Below are 15,304 nucleotides of genomic sequence, written 5' to 3'. Positions count from 1 at the left end.
CAGCACCACCAGGAGCACCACCGGCTCCTGTCACCGAAATACAACCAATCAACCCGAACGCCGAGTACGAAGTAGAGACTATTCTCGACTGTCAGTATTCCCACGGCAAGGCAAAATATTTGATCAAGTGGAAAGGGTACCCACAATCGGAAAACACCTGGGAACCCAAGTCTAACCTCCACTGCTCGGGACTCCTCCAGCGGTACCATCGGGAGCATGGGGGACCGCGGCGGAGGGGGAAGGAAAAGAAAGCCCCAACCAGAAGGAGTCGGGCAACCCGGAAAAGGCTTGGGGATCAAGGGTAGGATCCTCGAGGAAGCGGGAGGCTTCCGCCAGGGAAGAAGCGGCTTCTTCCTGACGAGCGGCCTCCGCGCGTTCGGCAGCTTCAGCAGCGTCGAGTTCGTCGAGCGTCTCGACGCCTCGACGGATCATCTCTTTCTCGCGATCATCCAGGAAGCGCTGTTGCTTGCGAAGGCGGAGGATTTTCGCCATCGCCTCTTCCTCCTCGTCACGAAGTTTTTGGCGCTGGCGATCCAGCGAGGACCAGTCGCTCAAGGACGGGAGTTTCGAGGTGTAATTACAAGAGGAGCGCTTCTTGCGAACGCACTCCGAACAGCGAGTGGATTCCTTGGAATCCACCACACAGCGGCGCTTGTGAAGCCGACAAAAATCACAAGGAGACATTTCTTCTGCGTCTTGGGAACGATCGATTCGAAGGGCCAGGGCGATACGTTCAAGTTTCTTGCGGGTCGCCTCAGAGGTCATGATGGAAGAAGAAGACGGCCGTGGGCAGTCGTCGATATTTCCTTTGGCATACTTAAGCGTGGGGACCACGCTAGGCTAGGGAGGGGATAGTGTTACGGACGCTCCTGGGAGCCCGCTGGGTCCCAGGAGGAAATATCCTCAGAGCAGGCGTACTCCTGGGAGTCGGACGGCTCCTAGGAGTAAAGCTCACAGGAACCAATAAGGTCTAAGGAACATGTATCACATAGCATTACATTATAGTAGTATTGCAGGTCACGGTGATCTGGCAGCGGCCTTCCGCGGTCGGGTCACGTGACGGATCCCAGGGGATCCCAAGGGATCCAGTACGACTATGTCGTGAAGGATCCCAAGGGACCTGTGGGATCCAAGGAGAACGAAGGTTCTATATAAGACTGGCACGTCTGCCATTAGATAGGAGCTTCGTGCTCAACTTCAAATAGTATTCTGATACTTAGTAACTGTCTTCCCGTCTACGTGATACACCTACCTCTCGATCATCAGAGATCAACTGCAGCCTTCTGTATTTACAGCGAGTAAATACCGGACCGTTACACCTGCGACTCACACTACACCTACCCTTTGGTACACACTCTACCTACCCTTTGGTACACACTACGCCTACCCTCTGATACACACTTTACTTACCCTTTGGTACACACTCCACTTACCCTGTATTATCTCCTTCTGTCTTAGTACTCTACCTTCTGTACCCCTGACACCTTCAGGCTCTTACCCTCTGTATTATTAGTATAGTCCTTCTGTATTTCAAGACTATTAGAGAGAGATAAAAACACTCGTCGCAAGCTAGCGTAGTTAGAAACAAATATAACCCAAACCTCAAACCCTAACCCTAAGTGTCCGATCTTATTATCTTATCTTTTACTTTATCTTTTAACCTCTTATAGTACTATACTTAAAAGGTATTATTATTCTAGCTAATCTAATTAGTGAACTACTAGAAAGTAGTAGTATATATAGTTACTAACCTGACCTGCTTTAGGTTCTAGATATTCCGCTTAGCGGTATAGTTCTAATTAATATTACTAAAAACGTAGTTAATCCTATATTTGAAACTTTCGAAGGATATAAAGATCTTTTAGGATTCCTTAGTTATTACTATAGAGACTTTTCTATCCTTAGTTTAGTTTTAAATATAATTCGAGAGAAAAGTCTCGATCTAATTAAAGGTAGATCCTTAGAAAAAGGATAAAGCCTAAAGGACTTTATTAGTATTTATAGTAAACTAATAACTATTAAAGCTTATATAGAGCTTAACTTACGTGAGGTATACTTTAAGTTTAGATTAGTCTTTACTATAGAGATCCGAGGCGGCGATCTTAAGTATATTTTTTATATTAAAGATCTTAGTAGAAGCTGAGTTATTATTCGATAATAATCCTTTAATAGAGGATATGTTATCTTTATAAGTCGGTACTTTTAATAAGATAGTACTTAAAGTATAATAGTCCGGTATTTACTTATTATAAATATAGAAGGCTATAGTTAATCCCTAATAATTAAGAGGTAGGTATATTATATAAATAGGAAGATAGTTACTAAGTATTAGAATATTATTTAAAGTTAAGTACTAAGCTCTTATCTAATAGTAGATATACTAGTCTTATATAGAACCCTTATTCTTATAGATCTCTTTAGTATAGATCCGTAGATCCCTAGATCCTTTCCCTTACTATAGGATCTAGGGATCTAGGGATCTATTACGTGATATTAGTCGCTAGAACCTGTGCCTTTAACTGCAGTACTTTAGATTATATAATATATATAGCTACTGTAGTACTATAAAATCCTAGGGGAGGAGTTCTCCTAGGAGCTCTTACTTCCTAGAAGACTTCTTCTAGGAGCAGGTGTCTCCCTGAGCCTATAGTCTCCTAGCCCCTCCTGCCTGGGAGTCCTCAGGCTCCTAAGTGGTCCGTGATAGAGGCGACCGCTAGCTATATAAGCTAGTTAAGTAAGGGCGCGCGGGCCCTGCCCCGACCCGGGTTCCCGCGGCGGCCCTAGGGGAATCCGGCGGGAATACGCCTAGACTAAGATATAGGATCAGAGCTACCTAGCTAGTAGCGTGTAGAAAGATTTTAGTAAGGCTATAGAGAAGGCTGATATTCCTGCTAGCGCAACGGTCGCAGTCTTGGCGTAAGTATTTTGAACTGCAGCTTATACTTTAGCGGTTAGTTACTGATACGAAGCTTAATGAAAAGAAGCATCCAAGCTCGAGCGATAGCAAAAGTCACTTCACTACTATCTTTGAGGACGACGATGGCAAGCATGTTTCGACCAAGCACATCTATCCATGAGTTCTGCCCGGGTAGTAGGCTAGTAAAACAGTGGGAGGACATGGAGACGTGATATATTCGAAAGGCCATGTGCGAGAAACGGTGGAATTTGAACTTAGATCCTTGTTACTACTTTGTAATATAGGAAGAGTGTGTCTGCACGGATTTATTCTTGGATAATGGTGGGGAATGGTAGAGAGATCTGTATTGCAAGGACGTCAGGACGGAAGAGTCCTCGCTACTATGGCTAGCACTATATAGATAAGCCAAAGCCTGTTCGATATATTCCTTCTTTCGCTAACTCATCTGGATCGTTTGAATTTATGTAGAACCAATGTACCTCAGTTCAAATAAGGATCCTTTACAATGTCTAACATTGATACTCTTTTTCCTGGATCCAGATTCGTCATCCTCAAGATCAACCTCTTTGCCTCGTTCCCGAGGTTCGGAAATACATCCTCAGACCATTGCTCAAAAGCTTCGTTTGACTCGTCTTCTGCAATGGCTTGCCACAGACCTGTCAAGAGGACTCTAGCTTCTTCGTCATTGACATGCTTCACCAGCGCATCCGGTAGCGGGCCGAAGGCTGAAAGCAACTTGAACAAAATCACTGGCTCGGGCTCCACATCGAGTGTCTCGAAATCTGGGTGAAAGCATTGCGCCCCTGTGATCACGTAAAGACACTAAGAGCCACCGTTAGCAAAAATGGTCAGACCGAACAAAAATTACTCGCTAGAAGTGCAAAAGAGAACACCTCCGAAGGTTTCCCAACACCTTTCCCTAGCTGTCCTTCCGGGCTACGCCACATGACATTCCCCATCCTGTGATTTAGGAGTTTTCGGCCTTCCAATTTCAATGCACAGTCCATGTCGCCCAGTGCCACCTGCTCCAGCTGGAACTGATCTTTCTCGTCCACATGCCAATTAACAAAGACATTGTTAGGCTTTACATCTATAGGATAAGTCAGCGGAGATTTATAGGCAATGGGCATCGGAGCTTCATTTGGTACCTAAGTGTATCCAATTCTTAGCATGAATATCGCGCAGTCCTAGCCCAACCTCTTTCAGAATTGTCTTTCTTGCTTTTATTGGAAGGGCTGGATAATTCTCTACCAACGAAAGCAAATCGGTCTTAAAGTACTCGTAGACGAGTACATTTTCAGTTTTATTGTCGTCCACATGAATTCGAAGCCGAGCATTATTGCCAAACTCGTCTTTGAACTCCTGCAAGAGGTCGAAAATTGACTGGGAAACAGGCTTTAGAACAAAGAGTTTTCCATCACAACTAGAATTATTTTTCATCCAGTCAGTCATGATATTGAGGAAGGAGCTAAATGGTTCACGCTTACAGTGCAAGCTTGATGTCAAACCCTGGTTTTGTGGGATGATGCTGAAGTACCTTTTGACACACATACTTGCGACCGGACTGACCAACAAGCGTTGAAAACATCCTAACAGCTTTAAAAACACGAGCACGATAAAGATTCATCAGGAGATAACTTGGAATAAAGGTAGGACGAGTTGAGCAGAGTAAAGAAACAAGAGCAGGTGAGGCGACCGTGGGGTACAAGTCCAGAGCGCGTATGTTGGTACTTGGTATGTTGGAACTTTCCCTTTATCTTATTGGATCATCGATCTCGTCGCGGAGAACCAGACGATGTGGATCTCAATCACGTGGCTATTAGCCGCTGGTGCTAAATTTAGCGCGGAATGGTTGGAACTCTCTGACGCCTTCGCGTTCCAAAATGGCCATGTTCGTCCAAGCCAGTAAGCAAATATGCGGTCCGAGTACGATCAGGCTCAACAATAGTTAGCACATTGGCATCGAATAGCTGGGCCGGCTGGACTATCCTGTGGTTATCGACGACGATGACGTTTGCGACCATATACCCACCCACTGCCCAAGAAGTCCACCTCCTCCAACATCGCCTTCGACGTCGCGATCCTCTCCCCTCTCCCCCCTCCACAGCTCTCCTGCATCATCATCGCAACGTACCGTACCATCACTCGGTGTCTCGTCGCGCAACACATCTGGGAGTGGTTCCAGTCATGAAAGGATATATGCGGGCATGGATAGACTGGAGAATACAAAGCGCATGCGTATGGTTCGTGGAGTAGTGCTTAAGACAGTTGCTTCCAGCGAGCAAGAACAAACCAAGTCGACCGAAGTTGCGGAGACAAATGATTCAGCTGCTCCGTCCTTCAATGAAGAGCCAAGGTGGAACCCAGAGCTGCTACAGACAGGCGCAGAAGAGATACCATTCTCGAGAGCTTGTTCCCAGCCGCATTTCATCCTATTGAAGTTGCGGCTGCCTCTGGAGAAGCAGATCTGAAGTGTCAGGATCATCCTGGAAGGTGGCATGTTGGAAATCCTGGGGTCAGAAGATGCTGGAAATATCATAACATAGGCATTATGAAGAATATCTGGGCTTGGTGAACAAGTGTCCCAGGCAGTAATAATATGATTCGGTGTCGACCCGCTGGGGCTTTCTGCAATTGTTATTGAATAGCTGTCCTCGGACTGCCTTGATTTGATCGCATGCACCCTGATCTATATGGTTTGTTGAACAAGGCAGTTGAGTTGAATTGGGTTGAGTAACGTCAAAATGTTCAAGAACAGTGTGAACCCGATCCAGTATTGGGTACATTGCGGTATTGGTCCTGCATACCCAAGCAGCATGTATAACAGTCGGTACTTGAAGAATCACCTAGTGCGACCACGTATCGTAAGCTGTTTCCATATTTCTAGCCTGTCCTTAAATCCCTACGCTAATGCATGTCTCAATCTCGTCCTGCGCATGTTCCTGTGTAGGTATCGCGCGCCTAGACACAGCCCATATAGTGTAGCAGCCGAAATTGAGTTTCTTCTATTCTCTAGCCTACTTTAGCCAAACCAGAACAAAGACCTAATAGCCAGACAGGTAGAAAGTAAACAACCTAACCGAGCACAACCGTCGATTCTAAACAGGACGACTAATATTCAACAGCCTGTCATAAAATTCTGTCATCGACTAAACACAAAACACAACTCCATCTACCACTTCAGTGGGTAACTGCTGGGATCCAACCCAAAATACCCACTCTCCGGCAACGGTAGCAAACTCGCATTGTTATTATACAACTGGTAATCAACCCCCTGTAAAGCAACATCATTACCCCACCAGCTGAAATTAGAATTCTTCCCCACCCCAAAGCTGAACACCAGCGTTACAATCAATCCGGATATTGCCACACCAACACTCAAACCTGCGAATACCATGTAGGCATACTTTCCCCACCAGGCGGTATAGCGACGCTTAAGGTAGTACTGAAAGAACCAGGCAATGAAGATACCTAGCGTGGCGTAGGAAAGATTCGTATTCCCCGCCCATTGCAATGCACCTGACAAAGCGACAGCTGGATTCAAGGTCGACATAACGGCAGCAGTTGGCTTCCAGATGTATTTGTCGAACGATGTGGACTGTTTAGCATCCAATCGAGATTGAATGAGCTGTCGGATCCGAGGAGCTGCCTTCTCAACCACAACCCAAGTCAATCCAAGGATGGCTCCAATCAAGAAACACCAAGGTAAGAGTGGATAAAGCTGGAACATGTTGTTCGTCCCAAAAGCACCGAACGAAATGACCGACGAAAAGACAGAATTTGCATAATTGCACACCATATACTGCTTGTTATTCCACTGGCAAAGCGTGTTGTCTCCGTTGAAATAAACGACCATGACCTCCAGCATGGCACAGTAGATGAAGCAGTTGACAACGCAAGATGCGATATGTCCTCGGAACACAGCTCGGGGCGGCAACTTGGCATAATGTGCATACTTTAAATCTCCAGCAAATCCACCTGCCATCTGCTCAAAAGCGCCTCCAAGCATGAGGATGACCAACTGTGGAAGTGGTTGTCCAGGCCATATGACACCAGGAAGAACCTGCCAGATCACATTGAGTGAAATACCAGTAGCGGCAATGGACTCAATAATGATCCAGGGAATCGTTAACACTGATCCGACACCAACCACAACGAGGATCGACCACCAAGGAGTTTGAGTAGGCCATGCAGCAACGCCAACAACCGAGACAATGAAACCAAACACGAACACGATGGTGTACCACCACTCCGGGACCTCTTTGTATGGTTTCATCAAGCGGGTCTGACCATCGGTGAACCCTGTGTAAATGGATCGTCGTTTGATGGTATTCACCACGATGCCGACAAAGGCTTTCTTGAGGGGCTTCCAGTACTTGACGAACACGTACACGATCGAGAAAGTGTAGTATACGAAGTTGGCACCCGTAACAAAAAGATTTGCAACAGCGTAGTAGGGCGGCCCATATTCCTTGTATGCTTCAAGGTTCACTCTATTGTCTTCGGTAAGCACCTTGCTGATGTTGTACGACTTCATCTCCTTGTCGAATGCCGCATTGGAGTTGATAGGCATGTACGCAGCCCATGACATGTTCGTATAGTACATGATGAGAATAACCAGACCCGCAATGACGCGCATGCAGTACTGTTGTAGCTGAGCAAAGAACGGAGAATTCATGGCAGTCGAACCGGATGCATTTGGATCCCAAGAGGAGAATGGATTGAACCCCATTCCACCGTAGGATCCAGTCACGATAGCCAAATTCTTGTTCTTTGGAGAAATCCAAGTCATCCAGTTGAAGAGTCGCAGAGCTTGGAAGAACTTGTTTGGTATCCAATAGTAAAAGAGAAATACGACACTGGCAATGACGAATGTTCTGTAGCGAGAGATCCTCCAGCCATCTACAGTCATCAGCACTGTCATTCTTCTGCAAGACCGAGGAACTTACGAATGACTTCCCCCTTGTTCTCACTTGTGATCAAGGCTCGATTCAATGCCAGCGTAGGTAGCACACCTGGCCAAACAGCTTCCTGTGGGTAAACGCTCAGGCGACGCAGCATCCCGGCAGCCCCGAGACCAAAAATCTGATCTGCAAGTGCAAGGACAATAGCGAATCCGAAGCTGGCCCAGCGTTGATTGAAGAAAATGGGAAGTCGCATAACCAACAACCCTGTGAAGTTCCCAATCGTGTTCGCTTGGGAGATGATGGTGGCAAGTAACTGTTCTTTGGATGACCAGGGTCCTGGGTTCAGGGTGTACCTTTTTCCACGCAGGTGAAAGCCCCAGTCAGGAAGAGCAAGAGCGAGGAATCGACCCATTGGTACAATGAGAAGTTGGATGACCTGGCCAGGTATGGATATACCGGGTTGTCGAGGACTGAAGACTGGGACGTGTGAGTGGCATGGAACTTAGGGGGGTAATTTAACTCACAGGTGTTCACAGCAGAAGCAACACAAACCCAAAAGAATCCAACAACATAGGCTCGAATACTCTCACATGGCTCTTCCGGATCATCATAAGGGAGTGTAACAGCGCGAACCTCGGCGTAAGGAGACCAGTTGTGAATCGTGCCAGCCGTCCTGCACGTCACATAGGCCCAATCCTCATGGTTTAGCTCGCAAGCAGCACTACCCTCCAGCAACTGCCTGCATCGCTCAATCAAAACATGGTCGATGGTATAATCAGTTTCAAGATTCTCGACGACTGATTTGAGAATTTTGAGAGACTCTTCTTCATTCAACGTGAGAATGGCGGCCGCAACTCGATCAGGATCAGATCCTGCAGGCAATGTCTCGCTCTTGCCATTGTGCTGTCCAGTGTACTCAGCAACTAGGCGTCGATGCCATTCCTCGGGTGCAGTCCAACTGTCGTCAAGCGATGTTGCATGTAGTGTTTTTTCGTTCACATCGAAAACCTTGACATCACCCAGAGACTGTTTATCGTCCAGAGACTCTTTATGATCCATTGTAAAAACAAGTAGAGTGAAGACGAGTACCAATGGCCTGTCCGATTCTGAGGTGGACTTACATCAAAGTTCTTTGTCAAAGGAGCGGAGCTGTGTTTACTTATGGAAAGGTTGGCTGGTTTTCCGCCTCGGCGCTCGTTAGCCCCAAGACTTTGGCCAAGGCATCCAACCATGCCCATATCTTATCAAAAGCGTCTGTGTTACATTGCGTATCAAAGTCTCGACGGTGGCGGTCAGGGTCGTTTGCCGATCAGTGTTGGACATTATTGACGACTAGGAAGTCAATTCATTGACACTTTACCCCGCACTCCATTCACAGTCCGGCATATTGGGGCAACTCCACCAGTCCACATAGCTTATGCATTTAAAGATTGGACAGACCTGCGCTCCTTTCCATATCTGCTGTGCCCCATTGCATGTCCAATCACAGGATAAATAAAGGATAAATGTCAACAGTGGGATACTATCGGCACATCATTTACCGAACGGGAGGCGTACGCCACCTTCATTTCTGAACGCCGCCCTCGGCTTAATATTCATCAACTCGATGATGTCTTGTCGTCCTCTTCATCACGTATCCGAGTTTCCATCACTCTAGATGCCGTGGATTTGCCGATAGCACCTGGTCACAATGACTTTACTTTAGCGAAAACAATATGGGATACTTCGAAATAACCACCACATACAATGTGATCACATGTACAAGTACATAGAGTGAGGGGTATTTGAGGGAAATCGAAGCAGTACAAATAGTGGGGGATGTAATGTTACATCTCAATTTTGAAGCACAAAGAAATCGCTGCCATGGTGTGGCAGCAGGCGAAGCATCACGAAGTTAAAACTTGGCTATGGCACAGTCCGAGATAGGCAGGTGGTGCGTGGTGTTATTCCTATCTTGATTGCTTGGCCGAGTTGGCTCTCCTCCCCGCCATCCCCAACGCATCTAACTGCATTTCCCGTAGTCGTTCCTCAAGGTGGACCTGGTTCGGATCGTTAGTTCCTTTCTTGCCCTAGCTTGAGATAGCTTGACCTTGACCCCGTGGAACATATTGTGGGTTCCGTAGAACTGGAACCAACAATAACACAGCTCGACATGTCTCGTGGTCAATCTTAGCGAAACCCAAGGTTGGCCTTAGATTCCCAAAAGAAACGAACTCCGAATCCCAATCACAGTCAATAAGATACCATTATTCGTCCAATCACCACTTGTCCAGCCACCAACGTCGCAAAACCCCTTCGGATCAGTCGCATACACCCCATATAAGAGACTCAAGTCCGTCAAAAGAATACTGAACATGACGATTCTCCAGATCTTGATGTCGAGGAACTGGCGCAGGAGGAAAATCTGAATCCCGAAGATGCAGAGGCAATACGACCCGAGTGCTGTCAGCAGGTATCGAGTGAGTGGATCTATAGTTTTCACAGGGATGGCATGAGGAACGCTGCTGGTGAGGTATGTCGCATGGTCGAAGAAGAGGACATAGATACCAGATAGACAGACCAGAGGATCGATGTAGAGGAAGAAAATGCGGTAAAAGGCTGGAATCTCGACCATGATGGATATTTCGTCGAGCCGCACGAGGAGGGTACTGATGGGTTGACTTGTTTCGGCTGTGGATGGAAATGAATCTCGTGATGAGCTTTAGTGGACACAAGGAACTGTGAACTTAACGGGGAAGTGGGTTGTGAAAGAAGGTGGGGGGAAGCGCTCCACAAAACTGTAAGCTGACGACTTCCCCGCACTTACTGGGTTCTGCGGCGTAGGGACGCTAACCCACCTCTGGAGAAGGATCTAGTCCACATCCAGTCATTGGTATTTGCATAAACATCGAAAACCTATGTTTTATATAAAGGAACGAATTATACTGGCATCCAAGGTCTCTAAGTACATCATTTCTTACTCTTCGTATACGCTGCCCCGATCTCCTTCTGGTACCTGTCGAACAAAGCCTTCCGGTTTAATTTCAAAGTAGGCGTCACCAGATTCTGTGCTGTCAGCTCAGAAACCATCAGCTTGGGAAGGAGATTTACATTTTGAGGAGTCCATTCTTCATCTGTCAGGACAACTCCCACAACAATCTCAATTCCACTCAAGCCGGATCTCTTGCCGATCGCTTGCATTTGGTGCAATGCTACTTGCTGGATTCTCTCTTCGTAAATCAAGTCGCCAATGACTTTACGTTTTATGCCGAGAGATGCTGCAAGCTTGATCAAAGCAGGCTCTACTGGCTGGATCAAGATGATAGGATGGGTTTCAGATGTCGAGGCATAGACGCACAGGTTCGCCACGATGGGTGCAGATCGGTACAACGATTCGAGCTACTGATCAGCATGGTTCAGCTGAGACGAAGAAACATACCTTTTCCAGAGCAATGTACTCCCCGTTGAGCGTCTTGACAAGATTCTTCTTCCTGTCGATTATCCGTAAATGCCCATTTTGATTCCATTCGCCGATGTCGCCGGTCATGAACCAACCATCAGAGAAAGCAGCCGCTGTCTCATCTGGATTCTGGTAGTATCCTGCCGTTACGCTATGCCCTCGAATCCAGACCTCTCCTTGAGGATTGGGCAAGTTTGTGGCCAAATATCCTGCGTCTGGATAGTCGACGAGCTTCACTTCTACGGACGATTCGACCTCGCCGCATGCATCGACAGTCCAGGTTCGAGGGTCACAGATAGCACCCATACTGAGACGGGTCAGAAAACACTTTTAACAGTGGAGAATTACAAACCCAGCAGTTTCAGTCATCCCATATGCACTTATCAGAGGCGCAATAGCTATCGATATGAACTCTTGGGTCTCTTTCGAAATTGGCGCAGCAGAAGTCAAACAGACTCTAAGTCTCCCGCCTGTCGCATCTTTAACCTTGTTGAACACCAATGCATCAAGAAGCTTCCCTCCAGGAATTCCACTTGAGGTAAGCGCCCTAACACGTAAGCATTGGCCCAACCGATGATTTCAAAGCTCGTACCGCTTAGCATAGAATGCACTCCAGAACGCACTTTTCATGACCGTACCTCCATGATCAACGTTCGCGATGATACCTTTCTTCACAGTCTCCCAGACCGCAGGCACTCCAACCAGGAGGGTTGGCTTGAACTCTCGAATATCACCTAAGCAATTCCTACAATTGGCCTCCGACAGAGTCCTTGGTGAACCATAGCCGAGAGTTATACCACGATACAGGGCGACATGCTCCAACAGAACTTCGAAAATATGTGCAAGCGGAAGGTATGCCAGAAGTCCGTCTCCAGGATGTAGGTAATCGCCCAAAGTGGTGTTTATTCCCGCAACTGATTTAGTTAGCCTGCGCGATGGACAGTAGACTTGCACGTACCTGCTGCGACAATGTTTTTGTGGGTGAGTTCTACACCTTTTGGCACACCCGTCGACCCTGAAGTGTACATAATGTAGGCCAGGTCATCAGCTGCAGGAAGCACAGGGTCGGTGTGGCTCTGAGCTCCGAGGTGGCGAAGCTCTTCAAAACTCAGGATGGTAATTTTCTCAAAAGATGCTTTCAGTACCTGCAGGTCTTCTTGTCGGATCGAATGCTCGCTGTCGGTATTGTACACAATGAACTGGATATCTTTTGCATCACTCAGGACTTTGATGAGTATGGTGATCAAGTGTGGCTCCAGGAATATTGCTCTAGCCTTTGTTGCTTTCAGAGAATGTCGAAGTCCATTTTCTCCTAGGGTGTCGTAGGCCGTCACGATAGGCATCGACTGAGAGATTGCTCCATGAGCCGTTGCGAGCCAGTGCGCACTAGGCAAATGATCAGCGCTTAGTAACTATAGTGGAAAATACATACCTGGTCGAAGCAAACATGTGCACTCGATCTGGTGATGCGAGACCCAGTTTACGAAGGCCGGAACCGAGTTCCAGGACTTGCTTATGGTATTCCGTGAAGCTCATGTACTCGTACCCGCCCAGCTCAAAATACGACCACTTCTTCTCCGTTTCTCGAATGTCCCCATCCACAAGCTTTCTTACCTTCTTGATTTCATGGTGCATTTGGACGATCCTACGTGAGCCCAGTGCTTTCTGGTCGCCATGTCGCAATACGCTCTGCTCGACGATGTCGTAGAGGGTGCTGATACTCTCGTCTGGTTTGCAAACGAGGTTTTCAAAAGCTCGTGCATTCCGCCGTGGTGCTGTCTCTCCTGGAATGGAGGGTGCATCTACAACTGGAATTGTGAAAGGTGGCTTTCTGGACATGCGAGGTTCGAAGGTAGTGGAATTTGGAGGCATTGCGGAAAAGACCAGGCGGAGCAAGAAACAATCTGAGTTCGAAATTCGGAAGCTTAGACCATGGGTTATGACAGTATCGGACAGACGCGAGGTAGGAGCACGGATAGATCAATCAAAGTGCGCCTTGGAGCCATCAAGTAACCTCAGGGTCTGACCCGCCGAGGCAGATGGTTTTCCGGAGTCGGAAACCTAGTCCGCTCGCGGATTACTTGACGCCATCAACAATATATCCCAACAGAAGCCGAAAACTCGCATGTCTCCAACATTTCTATTAGAACAGCCTTTCCTGGTGCCAGGCAATCAATCCAAAAAGGATCAGAATACAGGTCGCTCCGCAGTTGCTGTATCCCTCTTCACGTGCACGATGGCACTGAGTGCCTCTCATATTTACGTACATGAGAGTATCCTGGATTGCGCACTGGAAATTCACTAGAAACAGGCTCATGATGAATCATTCTAACCAGGTTTTGAAGTCACAATGCAATTTGGAGTATCGCAGCAAAGTTGATGTGCTAGAAAGGTGTCCCGCAAGTCATCCGGGTCATCCAAAGTCGGAGTCAGGTAAATATGCCACCCATCCCCCAATCAAACCTACAGCTTGACTTCCAGAGAATGTACCAAGGAATTACAAAGAATGACAAGACTTATGCGACACCTAACAGATGACGCGGCAGATATGTTGACGCTGACCACTAAGCGAGACCAGGTGGCCTTGGATGGTTTGACATCGGAAAAGTGGAAAAGCCAGCCTCGGTTGTTCCGGCTGAGTCATCAATACCAAGAGACAGACAACAATGAAAAGAGGAAACACTCAGAGGGACGGAATTATCATTTGACGAAATTCGTCTTTTAGCAAAAAATACTAGGAACTATGAGAAGAGAGATGAACATCGGATCCAACCTCCTTCTAGCCTCGCGGAGCTCATCTGCATGCAATGATGAAGATCCGCAGTGACTGAGGTACCTTTAAAGGTTAGCTTCAATAGTCGACTTCAACTTCTCTGCACTAGCTCCGACAAAATCCGTAATGAAGGCCCCGTTCTTGTAGAACTTGAACGTTGGAACACTGCGGATAGCTTTGCTATCTGGTAAATCCGAAAGCTTATCGATATCAACATGAATGAATAATGCCTGACTATACTGGTTTGAAGCTCTATGTTCAAGATATTCTGTTAGTGGCAGAACTCAAGTATGACAAAAGAAGTTGAACAGAAGGGTAATATTGGAAAGAACATACGCTGCAAACCTGGGGGCCATAGCTCGACATGGGCCACACCATTCAGCGCTGAACTCTACCACGACAAGTTTACCTGGAGTCGCCATCAAGGAATCATACTCGGCGTTGCTGTATAATGTCAATATGTGAATCCAAGGCAGTTGCTGGGTCCACAATCTTGCGAAGGACAGTACAAACCTAGCCACGTGGTGAACCTTGTCAGGTTCAGTGCTAACGACTTGAACCGATTTGCCGCCCTGGTTTTGGAAATCCATTCTAGGAGGGGCAAGTGTTTTCTCACCTGCATCGAGGTATCGTCAATTAGTCGTAGGTTCTGGCGATAGCTATAGATTGGTTGGGGAGAGTTTAACATACTCTGTTTTGAGACAGCGACCAATGATGGAGTCCTGGCCATAGCAACTCCGTCATCCTAGACACCAATTAGCCTATAGTTTCCTGGATAAAGTCCAGGGGTAGTCTTGCTTGAATTGAGATATGGATTGTCATATCCCTGACTGGGTGAGATATTGCTGTATGTAGGAACAGCAAGAGAAAGCACTTGATTCAAGTCGAGAGGTACATCGTGGAATGCTCTGAAATCTGGTAGCGAGTTGGAGATGATGTTATGAAGCAAGAGAAGCTGCGATGGAAGATCCTAAAAGAAGGTAGAAGAAGAGAGAATTGTCCCTTCATACATACTTTGAATTCTATAGGCACAGTATTATGAGAAATAGGGGCCAGATTTCAGAGTTTCACGAAGTCTCACTTCGATATCGTTGTGTTCCGCTGTACCCAGGCTCGGTTGTCGATCGGGTTCAAATTGACCAAATTCCGTGTTTGTTTACCACCATGGTTGTCAAACCCGTTTTCTATTGGATATCCTACACCCCTCGACGACTTTCTCAAAGATTAGTGTTGTATTCGCAATTTAAGCTGTGTCACTGTCTCAACCG

General features: G+C 46.9%; 5 protein-coding genes across 5 annotated transcripts; all 5 read right to left on the bottom strand.

The window, feature by feature from the left end:
- Positions 1 to 3,397: 3,397 nt before the first annotated feature.
- ONS95_009171 (uncharacterized protein) lies at positions 3,398 to 4,544 on the bottom strand (the record flags this gene model as incomplete). Its single annotated transcript, XM_058502742.1, has 3 exons — positions 3,398 to 3,739; positions 4,169 to 4,340; positions 4,405 to 4,544. 3 exons carry the CDS (start codon positions 4,542 to 4,544, stop codon positions 3,398 to 3,400), a joined length of 654 nt encoding a protein of 217 aa, XP_058361671.1.
- Positions 4,545 to 6,089: 1,545 nt separating this feature from the next.
- Positions 6,090 to 8,883, bottom strand: ONS95_009170 (uncharacterized protein; the record flags this gene model as incomplete). Its single annotated transcript, XM_058502741.1, has 3 exons — positions 6,090 to 7,819; positions 7,867 to 8,301; positions 8,349 to 8,883. 3 exons carry the CDS (start codon positions 8,881 to 8,883, stop codon positions 6,090 to 6,092), a joined length of 2,700 nt encoding a protein of 899 aa, XP_058361670.1.
- Positions 8,884 to 10,015: 1,132 nt separating this feature from the next.
- On the bottom strand, positions 10,016 to 10,438 carry ONS95_009169 (uncharacterized protein; the record flags this gene model as incomplete). The annotated part of the gene is made up of 1 exon (XM_058502740.1): positions 10,016 to 10,438. The coding sequence occupies one exon, from the start codon at positions 10,436 to 10,438 to the stop codon at positions 10,016 to 10,018; it is 423 nt and encodes a 140-aa protein (XP_058361669.1).
- A 335-nt stretch (positions 10,439 to 10,773) lies between these two features.
- Positions 10,774 to 13,135, bottom strand: FAA4_3 (long-chain fatty acid-CoA ligase; the record flags this gene model as incomplete). Its single annotated transcript, XM_058502739.1, has 7 exons — positions 10,774 to 10,869; positions 10,915 to 11,202; positions 11,243 to 11,570; positions 11,616 to 11,810; positions 11,856 to 12,177; positions 12,222 to 12,649; positions 12,696 to 13,135. The coding sequence occupies 7 exons, from the start codon at positions 13,133 to 13,135 to the stop codon at positions 10,774 to 10,776; spliced, it is 2,097 nt and encodes a 698-aa protein (XP_058361668.1).
- Positions 13,136 to 14,101: 966 nt separating this feature from the next.
- Positions 14,102 to 14,626, bottom strand: ONS95_009167 (uncharacterized protein; the record flags this gene model as incomplete). Its single annotated transcript, XM_058502738.1, has 3 exons — positions 14,102 to 14,288; positions 14,373 to 14,480; positions 14,550 to 14,626. 3 exons carry the CDS (start codon positions 14,624 to 14,626, stop codon positions 14,102 to 14,104), a joined length of 372 nt encoding a protein of 123 aa, XP_058361667.1.
- Positions 14,627 to 15,304: the final 678 nt, after the last annotated feature.

This window comes from Cadophora gregata (assembly GCF_030347475.1).
Source record: "Cadophora gregata isolate MNR1 chromosome Unknown scaffold_3, whole genome shotgun sequence".
NCBI lineage: Eukaryota > Fungi > Ascomycota > Leotiomycetes > Helotiales > Ploettnerulaceae > Cadophora > Cadophora gregata.
This window is presented reverse-complemented; position numbering and strand designations above follow the sequence as displayed.